This window comes from Molothrus aeneus, chromosome Z (assembly GCF_037042795.1).
Source record: "Molothrus aeneus isolate 106 chromosome Z, BPBGC_Maene_1.0, whole genome shotgun sequence".
Classification (NCBI taxonomy): domain Eukaryota; kingdom Metazoa; phylum Chordata; class Aves; order Passeriformes; family Icteridae; genus Molothrus; species Molothrus aeneus.
The window spans coordinates 27658244-27668401 of NC_089680.1; the positions used below are offsets into that span (position 1 = coordinate 27658244).

At 37.3% G+C, this 10158-nt stretch overlaps 1 protein-coding gene across 1 annotated transcript; it reads right to left on the reverse strand.

The window, feature by feature from the left end:
- Positions 1 to 513: 513 nt before the first annotated feature.
- LOC136569180 (programmed cell death 1 ligand 2-like) lies at positions 514 to 9591 on the reverse strand. Its single transcript, XM_066569527.1, has 8 exons — positions 9572 to 9591; positions 8909 to 8989; positions 8219 to 8287; positions 6652 to 7014; positions 5322 to 5603; positions 3857 to 3997; positions 3060 to 3101; positions 514 to 964 (listed from the first exon to the last, which is right to left on the reverse strand). Exons 3-8 carry the CDS (start codon positions 8271 to 8273, stop codon positions 939 to 941), a joined length of 909 nt encoding a protein of 302 aa, XP_066425624.1. The 5' UTR covers positions 8274 to 8287; positions 8909 to 8989; positions 9572 to 9591; the 3' UTR covers positions 514 to 938.
- Between the last annotated feature and the right edge of the window lie 567 nt (positions 9592 to 10158).

The window sequence follows — 10158 nt, forward strand, 5'->3', positions numbered from 1 at the left end:
ATTAGGAAGCAAAGCAGCCTGGCATGGAAAAGACTCACTTCTTCATCTGAACAAAGGCAAAATTACTGTTTAAAAATAACCAGTGCAGAAATCTATCTGAGCTTCATTTTCACTTTTGCTTCCAAATTCCTCCTAAAGAAAATTCTGTTGAATAATCAGTTCAAATTTGAAACTTTTTACGTAGCATAATATCACAGTTCATGTTTTTTTACCTGACTTACTTGTGAGGTTTTATATAGACATTAAAATTCTCTTATGCAACATAATGTTGACTTATTGCTAGTATTGGGTTGGTTTTTTTTTTTTTTTTGTCTGTCATTTTATTTAATTTCAACCTCTTATTGCTCTTGATATGAAATATCTTCCAGCTGTTGCAATGATACAAGTTATACAAGTGCATACACTGATGCGAGAGGGTACTTCTGGTAATACGCAGTTTAATGTGTTAGAAAATTTGGAAATGGGATATGGGCATGTAATGATGCTTCCAACAGAAAGATAATTGACATAAGATAGCATTTACAGCTTTTATTCAAATTCCACAAGATTTTTTACTCCAAGCACCATTCCTGATACTGGAACAGTTGATAAAGGCATTCTTAAAGAAAAATCCCTTGAGCAACAGTAAGTCCAAAAGTAAAGTATATCAAATGCTCTCAGCTGACCTCTCCACAGTGGTAAACCACATTTCATGACAGCATGGTTCTCAGTAACTTCAAGAAGATACGGTATCTGAGGAGGCATATCTTTCCATCGCTGCAGTGTAAATACATCCCCATGTGTCCACTTTTTATCCTAAGGCTAAAGTGCTGTAATTTTCTTTTGAAGTCCCCAAAAACTGATGAAAAAAGTGCAAATTGTGGCATGTAGATGAAGAATTTTCACAGACTCACACTCCCACTGTCTCTTGAAGCTGTGGCAGTTGACAAGTATAAAGCCTAAGTCTGAGAGTTAAAATCATCACCTTAAAGAAAGAAAATGCAATAGTATTAGTTTAAAAATCTGCAGTGATTTAAGTATAAAAAGCCTGATTTTAACAACTGAGTCGTAAAGAGTGAAAGCTCAGTCTCCTGGTTATCAGGAGACTATCATGCTGAAGTTACCATGGCTCCTTAAAGCTGTTATAATTTAAAAGAACATCTGCTGGGATCTTTTCCCAGGAAAGAATTACCTCTTTCATCTGTAGTCCAAAGTCTGAATTTTCTATTACAACAAAGCTATCACTCATTTTCAGCCATATAAATGAAATAACAAAACTGAAATCTGTTTAGAGAGCATCCATGGTAATGATTGTCAGTAAATATGTGCATGTGATTAAAAGTGTGCAGAACTGGGACTTCAGCGATGAGTTTAAGTGTCCTATATATTCGGTTCTGATACAGCTCGAGCTGTAAGTTAAAACTGGTAACATTAACAGTCCTTGTTACTGTAACCAGGACTGTATGGGTCATTTCCAAGGCACTGTGGTAAAGTATCTGTGGCTTTATGCTTCAACTACCTACTCATCATGGAAAAAAGGTTCTTTCCAGGGTTTCTTAAAAACATCCAATGCTGAGAAATATAAATGTTTGTCATCTGACTTACTGCATGTTGCAAGTAAGACAAAGTTTTTTTGTCATTAAAATGAAGAAGTAAAACCACAAAGAATGGCCTTGTCTCCTTTAATTTCTTCATTTCACTAAGTGCACAGAAGAGGCTACAAAGTGGAAAAATACAAAAGTAATACAAAAAGCCAGGGGAAGCCAAGCTATGCTCAGACAATATGCCATGGAATGATGTCTGGACATGCACCAACGCTGTTCTCCAGAATGCTGCTTGCCTTGAGCTTGTGTTCATTCAACAATGCATGGCATGATGCCACTGAAGTTTCACACTGTCACATGAAAAATAAGAATGAGACTTTGCCTGCAGCAAGGTTTCTGGAAGGTGGAAGTGTCTTTCTGAAAGTGTTGTTTCAATTGTAATATCTACTGATGGCAGTGGATCAAACACAGTTAAGATGCAAACATGACAACCTGAGGTGATTTGGAAATCAGCGAATTCATGCTCTCTTCATCCAATCTCTAGCTTTCACCTACAAAATTTATTTTTTAAGCTGGTGACTTTTTCATGTATTTTTTTAGCAGTGAGAAATATGGGTGGATTCTCAAAAAAATCCTGTCCTTGGAAAAGCCCTGAGTTGTCTCTGTGTTCACTTGGTTAGCTGCATCACAGTATTACTCCATTTGTCCTCCTTGGCAGCCTCAGGGCTGACCTCAATTCACTATGTGAGGGTCTGCTTGGACACCAAGGGAATTATGGCTGAACCAAGCACCTCTGTACCTAACACTGGCCACAGCCTCTCACCTCACAGTGCATTAGCCTGTCAAACTGTTATCTCTAGGTAACAGAATTGATTTATGTCAGTAGGTATATTAAGACTTTTCTTATCAGATTGATTTATGGTTTTCTATGGTCATATCATTTTTTTTTTCAGTTCAGTTTTAGTATGGAACAGTTAGATGCATCCTCACAGTTTTTTAGGTATTGTCTTCCCTCTGAAACATAAAAATTTCTGGATGTCTCGGCAAGTCAGATTCTCATAAGACAAGAAGTAGCCTAGGAGATGATATAATATTCCAGATAAATGAGGTATCATTTTATTTGTTGTTAAAACCTGTAGCCTGAGCTAAAAGTATAACAGACTATTGCCACAAAAATCTTGGTGCTATCCAAAACAACCAGCTTTCTGTGAGTATCCTTCTCAGCCAAGACTACTAGAACCCCAGCTAGTATACAGAGGTGTATGCTGAGTTGTATATGAAAGGTATTGGTACCTCAGTGAAAGGGAACCAATATTTATAATTTTTTGCATTGCCCAAGAGAAAGTCAAAACTTTAGAAACTTCATTTTTTAAAAACTCAAGAATAAAAGAGTTTTTAACTCAAAACTTAAAACTCAAAACTACCCTCTATTCTGATGTAACATTATTTAGGTTTCAATCTACATATTTTTTAAGATTTTAGATGTAAGAAGGAAAAATCTGTAAATGTAAATTTTAAAAATTGCCTATGACTTACTGTTCTCATCCTTTGCATTAGGGTTCAGTTTTCTTTTCCTGTCTGTTAAAGTAAATATATACAAATTTAGCATAAACATTTCTAGATTTGAAAGAAACTATATTGTAACTATAACTATTCAACAAATCTTTAGATTAAACTGAGCTGTAAGTACAGTTGTTTTATTAAATAATATCAAATAAATAAACTTCTCTCCATTTCTTTTATTTTACAAAACTTGAATCAAAAACTTTACAAAACTTGAATCAAATTCTGAAGTCATAATGTTAAGACTCTCATGACTATAAATACATATAGTCTGGTTTACTGGAGTCTGTTCATGTGCAAGAAAATACTAGCTTTATTAGTTTTGTACTACTGCATATGCAAACAAGGAAGGAAATACTGCAATAGTCCTGTATCACACCATTTTAGTTGTAGAGCCATAATGGAGTTGAAAAATAAAAAATCTGTGTAATATATTGTAGCCACAGTGTCTTTGTAGCTATGAAGAAAACACTGTTCAAACTATGCTTTTACAGTCTTCATGCAAGGCAAAGTTTGTGCTCTGTACAGAATACTAACTGGTCAGCTTTAAAAATGTATCTTTCCATACACCTTGTCTCACATAAGTAACACAGTGAGGAAAATAAAACCCAATTAAAATTATCCAAGATCTCATATTCTACCCTCTTGTCATCTAGAAATAAAATGTGACTGAAGTCATGCATGTGTGCCTTATTAAAATTTCCTCAAGGTTGTTCACAGGAAAAAGTAAAGAAATAGTGAAAAGTTTCACTATCTGAAGTAAAATGTACCTTTTTTGGGTTGCTCATTCTTGAATGATTTTCTCTTCTGAAATATTATTAGTGCAGAGAGTAGGACAGCTACAATCACACATGTGGGGATGATTAAAGAGATCAGGAATTTTTGTCCACTATACTGTGTACTCATTAAAGCTGTTAAAAACATTAAAGGAGAGTAAATTTATAACTTACAAAACAGGCATTGTTTCTCAAGTTATTGGTTCTGTTCCTCCAAAGTCTTGCTCTGACTAAACAAAGGATTTGTAAAATTTATCAACATAGTGATTTACACTCATATTATGAATAATTTGTTCTGAATTATTACTGTGAAAAGCCTTTTAAAAAGCCAGTCAAATCTTTCATTTGTATGGGGTTTAAGTTTGTCACCATCCTATTGGCATCTGTCTTTGAAATATTTCTATATATTGATGAGACCTCCTCTCAGTCTTCTCCAAACTAAACAGTGTCTCCTCATAAGAGAGATGCTTCAGTCCCCTCATCATCCCTGTGGCCGTTGCTGAACCCACTCCAGTACCTCCTCTCTCTTGTGTCCTGAGGAGCCCAGAACTGGGCACAGCACTGGGCACAGCACTCCAGATGTGGCCTCACTACTGCTGAGTAAAGGAGCAGGATCATCTGCCTCAACCTGCTGGCAATGTCCTTCCTAATGTGCCCCAGGATACCATTAGCTTTCTTGGCTGCCTCATGGAGAGCTTTTTGTCTGCCAGGATTCCTAGGTCCTTCCATCCACTTCACAGATGTCAGCCCCAGCCTGTGCTGGCACACGAGGCAATTCCTCCCCAGGTGCAGGACCTTAGACTCCGTTCAACCTCACTAGATTTCTCTCTGCCCAGCCCTCCGGCTAATCAAGGTCCATGCCTTCAGGTGGATCAGTCACTGCACCCAGTTTAGTGTCACCAGCAAACCTGTGGAGAGTGCTTTTGATTCCTTTGTCTGGGTTGTTGATAAATTGAATAAGACTGGACCCAGTACTGATCCTTAGGGAATGCCACCTACAGCAGGCTTCCATCTGGATTCTATTCCTCTGATCACGACCTTGTGGACTCTGTAATTTACCAGTTCTTGATCCTGTTCATCTAACCCATATTTCCTGAGCTTAGCCATGAGGATATTAGGGGTGACAGTGTCAAAAGCCTTGCTGAAGTCAAGGTAGACAGCTAGATAGAACAATTAAGTAGGAGACTATCAAGGAAGATGCCCATGCAGCTGAAAAAATTCCCTCTGTATTGGCAGGAAAATAAGGAAAGCTACTCTAAAATTAAAATATACAGAAAAATACAGACTGGTTTGTTGGAGTGGAAGCTAGCTGAGACTTCAAAGACACAAATAATACTGGCTTGTTCAGTTAATCAAGAATCAATATTACACTGATTTCTAGAACTGAACTCCAGTGATAGAGCATAGCACATGATATATGTATGAACACTGCCATGTACAAGTTCAAGGTCATACGAACCTAAAATGGAAAAGTGACCTGAAGTTTCTCCATTCAGTTCTTTATTCCAGAAGACACACGTGTAGTTCTCACTCATATTTGGTTTGAATGTCAGGATGCTGGTGACATTGTAGAGACCATCTGCAGTCAGTGTATAGGTGGTATTTGCAGATCCGCTGAGATTGAAGTTCTCATTTTGCCAGAAAACCTCTGCCAGAGGAAAGCCTTCTGACTGGCACATAAAAACAAACTTGTCTTCACCTGGTATTCTCATTACTTGAGTATTTATTCTCTTGTAAGATGCTGCATGAGAAGTTTTTGAGTGAAATTGTTGTATGCAACAACAGTCATTTTCCCACTTCACTTTCCCTGCTTCCTTTTAATCCTATGCATTGTCTCTGGCTATATCTGTGGAACACTTATTTAAAATTATGAAGGATGTTTTGTAGAACAATGCAAAATGAATTATTCAATCCTTACCGTGCCTACAGCAAAAGTACACACTTCAGTGTGTTTATGCAGGACAACAGTTGACACTAAATTTATGATTTATTAAGACAGAAGAGACAAGTGGAATCTTATGGGACTTATTTTCACTTTTAGAATATGCCACTTCCAGAAAGCCTGATTTCATGTTTGTTTTACCGTAGCTTATAAACAGTGTAATGTTTTCATCATATTAGAAAAAGAATTGACTTTTCATAGGAACTAATGTGGGTCTTAAGAATGTCTGTGTCCATTTTTGCATTTGATAAATATTTTTATTTAAATATCTGGGTGGGAAATGAATGCTGCCTTGCATCACACAGACATGCAACTAGTGGGAAACACCAAAAATCTTTCAAAGATCTAGACTGTCTTACTTTCCATTAACATATACGTTTATTACTAATGCCCATTTGGCTTCAATGGACACAGAAAATCACATGTCCTTGCTCTGGGAAATGTAGTCACTTGGGGAATCCCCAGCCACTTGGACCATTGCAGCAGGATTCATAAGTGTATCAAAGCATCTCTGAGAAACTTTTTGGAATGACCAGAGGGTGGCCCAATAAGGGGACTAAAGGAGACGAGGGAGGTGGTGGCACTGGAGAAGAAGGCTGTAGAAAGAAGGATGGAAGGAGAACAGATGTTGTCCCTCCCCTGCACCAGGTGCTCTGGGAGGAGCTCAGCTATGGAAAGGCTAGGCACCACTAAGACGACTGTTTTAGTTCAGCTGGGGGCTGAGCACAAAGTCTTGGTGGGACAACTAGCAACAAATTCCTTCAGATTAACCAGTTTCTGCAAGCCTGTAGGAATTTAGTAGAGACATCTCAACGAGCATACAATTAGATTTAATTTAACCCCTCACCTCTTACATCCAAAGCAATGTATTTGTAGTCCACGCCCTGGTAGTCAATGAGACAAAGGTATGATCCTGCATCTGTGATCTTAACATTGGTGATCTGGAGGATGGCTCGTCCCAGCTTCAGTTCACTGTGCAGAAGTGATGCTCTTCCTACATCATCAGGATGTTGAGATGGACAGAGTGCGTTCCCATTGCGGAAGGTGCACACCTCTTTTGATTTCAACAAGCCCTGCCTTTTCTGCTCCCAAATAACAGTCAGAAGTCTTAGATCCACTGAGCCATTCACAGGGAATCTGCATTCCATGGTCACGTTGCTCCCATACTCTGCAGTGTAGAGCTGTTGAGGAACTTCAACTGTAAATAAAGCTATGTATGGAAAAGAGAACAGTTTCATTTGTTTCATCAAAATATGTTCTGATTTTCTTTAAAGTTGGGCAAAACTGTGTCACACAGTCAGGGGTATATGGCTACTGATTTGACTAAAAGTTTTAAGCATTTTTTGTTCATATTCACACTAATATTTTTACCATATAGTAATAATAGCAAATCATCTATATTCTGTATTGATTACAGAGTCTGAAAGATGAGGGCAGAGTGACCAAATTTTTGGTGGTGGGTTTTGGGTTTTTTTTGAGGTTTTTTTGCATTTTTTGAGTAACTTAAGGCTAGGCCAGTGGTTACACAGGGACCATTTTTATCAAACTGTGATATGGTCTCTTACATGTCCTAAGGTTGTAATAAAAGCAACAATTAATTGTGGAAATTGTAAATCTAATGTCACTATCCTTTACAAGGAGGAATACCAGTGTAGTTCCTGTTAAACGGAGTTGCACTGGATAAATGTGTATAGCTCAAAATTGCTATGTAGCAATTACAGTCTCCACAAACCTGGAACCATGTGAGTATCATTTGATCTCATGCGTTTTCTCAGATATGTGCAACAGTATTGCAGAAAACATATCAAAATAATCTCAGCCATTCACCCAATCTGAAATTAATATTGTTATCAATAGGTTGCCATTTTAAAGTGTACTTGATATGGTTATTTCTAATACATCATTCAATATACTTTGTTACTACTTTCCATATTGGACGTGCTATGTATTGGTAGACAATTCAGGAGCACTTGGAAGTGTTGGTAGTGACACTGCAAAGAGAAGTCCATGCAACTGTAGCAAGGGAGAAAATTTTGTGAAAAAGTGCCTAGCTCCTTCTGGGTTTTAGCCAAGCTGCTTCTGCTACAGGCATGAACAGGGGAACACAAGTGATTATACTTCACACCATCTCACACTTCCCAGTGGGCATTGGTTGCTTTGGTCATTCTCCTTCTCACAGCCATGCCACTGATGCTGGACATCTCAGCTGCCAATGCACAATATGTTCCCTGACTCTGGAAAGTGACAGACACCTGTCCTGTGCTCAGTCAGTGCCTGTGCCTTCTATAAGATAGAAAGCAGAGGCTCCAGACATTACTGACCATTCATGCAAGTATTGCTGGAGGTGCTGAAGCCCACATGCTAAAAGCTGCATTAGTTCTGTTAGTGGAACTGAAAAGCTGTTTCTCTCTTACCTGAAACCATGGAGATCTGTATTTCCAGCAACAGTATTGTGAGGATTTGGAACATTTTCTCAGGTAGATCTGAAATAAAAGTTTTGCAAAGAATTGCAAAGAAATAAAGAATTGCATTAGAACTTGCAACAACTACCTTCTGCTGAGGCCGATCAGAGCCATGCTAGCCTTTAAAATCCATCAGAGCTCATAAACAGCAAAAAAAGAAACAAACTCTAGGCTACCAGCAGAAACTAGGAAAATCTGTATTAGAGCAACTCATGCACACACAAAGAATATGAACCAATGGCAATGAAACAGTGGCAATAAAGAGAAATGAAACAATTCCACAACTTCAGTCATGACATTTTCAGGATCTGTAGCTTGCAGGCAGTTTCAAATAGTCTGACAGGGAAATGCTTTTATATTTTTTACTATCCACAAATAATAATCACTTGCAATTGACTTCTCCCATGTAGGAGAGATTCATGAACAAGCACAAGCAGATGTTATAACTGTCTGTACATGATCCAGTTTACAAGATTTTTAACCCTGCTTTTGTTTCAGCTTTGCTTTGCATGGGGTATTTTGCAGTTTCCTATTGCCTTAAACCTAAAGACCAGGAAATCCCTGAACACATTGTGAGGCAGTGGAAATCTCAGGATGGATAAATTGAAGTTTGCTTCAGAAAGGATTAAAATGAAGACTTACTGCTGCTATTCTTTCACTTTACATATGGCAATGTCTGATGTGTACAAATCGCCTTGTATTACTGATAGTAAACCATCATCCCTGGAATAATGCAAAAGAAGAAAGTACAGTTTTAGAGTGAATGTATTTGTGTACCAGTAGCAAGCAAACTATCACATATTTTTCATACTACTGTATACAGACCAACATAACTAAAAAGAGGAAAAAATCCAAACAACAAAGAAGCACCAGAGGCAAAATTCATAACAAAACTTATGAGATTATAGAAAAGACAGAAGAATTACTTTGAATAAAGCTTGTTAACATGTAGTATAATCTGAAAAGAAATAGTGAATAAGACCCAGAAATAAGCTACAAGGAAGTAAAGAAGAGAAGGAGCAATTTTAGACTTCCCCAGAGCTAGACTTACTGGAGGAGGGGTTTAATTTTACTTCCCTATTCTTTTGTGGGCTCAGCTTGAAACATTCTGGTTCAAATTTTCTCAGGTGCTGCATTTCTCTCATTGCTTCTACCCTAGAGCTTTCAGTATCTTGGAAAATGAAGCTCAAAGCTTAGCAAATTAGCAGGCAAAATTATGGGACTTTTTGATGTGATGTCACAAATAAAGGTTTATATGCAAGCTACTGTAAGCAGACTTATTACATGTAAATGAAAGCTAGTTACCTTTATCAGAGGTATTTAATACATGATGAATCATAATTACTATGGCTGTGTGAGAAAGGAGCTAATAAACACCATCAGTATCTCTATCTTCCAGATGCAGAAGTAAAGACTGTTACTATGTACCATCCTTCGTCTCCTACTACACTCACTTCTCCACACAGCTTACCTATTAGAAGATGGACATAAGGGAAAGAACTGAATGAAGAATGAAACTATTTCTCATCAATATTTAGATCCTTGGATTAATCTTATGTGAGACATTTTAGGTATTCTGCTCTCTTTTTATCATCTAGAGTACATTGAAAATGCAGAGATGTTTATTTTTTAATGTAGGAGATAGTATTTTAAAAAATACACATATTACTGATAGTAAAAATAAGAAGATACACAATCTGCCCCAGCAGATAATCATAATTATTACATATCAAGAAAATCTTGTCTGACCAGAGGGATTCGTTTTAGAAAAGCATTACACATAATATAAATACACAAAAGAAAACAAATATTAGAACATTTTAACTTGGGATACTGAAAGCAGTCATAGAATGCTTGTGGGAAGGAGGAAGGATCTGTATTAAAAAGATCAA

What these genes read in the sequence shown, in the direction of transcription:
- LOC136569180 (XM_066569527.1), bottom strand. Translation starts at nt 8,273, where the DNA reads ATGTTCCAAATCCTCACAATACTGTTGCTGGAAATACAGATCTCCATG. An exon ending in ACAGATCTCCATGGTTTCAG is followed by an intron (nt 7,015 to 8,218) that starts GTAAGAGAGAAA and finishes TTCCATACATAG; the next exon opens with CTTTATTTACAGTTGAAGTT. An exon ending in CATTGCTTTGGATGTAAGAG is followed by an intron (nt 5,604 to 6,651) that starts GTGAGGGGTTAA and finishes CTTCTCATGCAG; the next exon opens with CATCTTACAAGAGAATAAAT.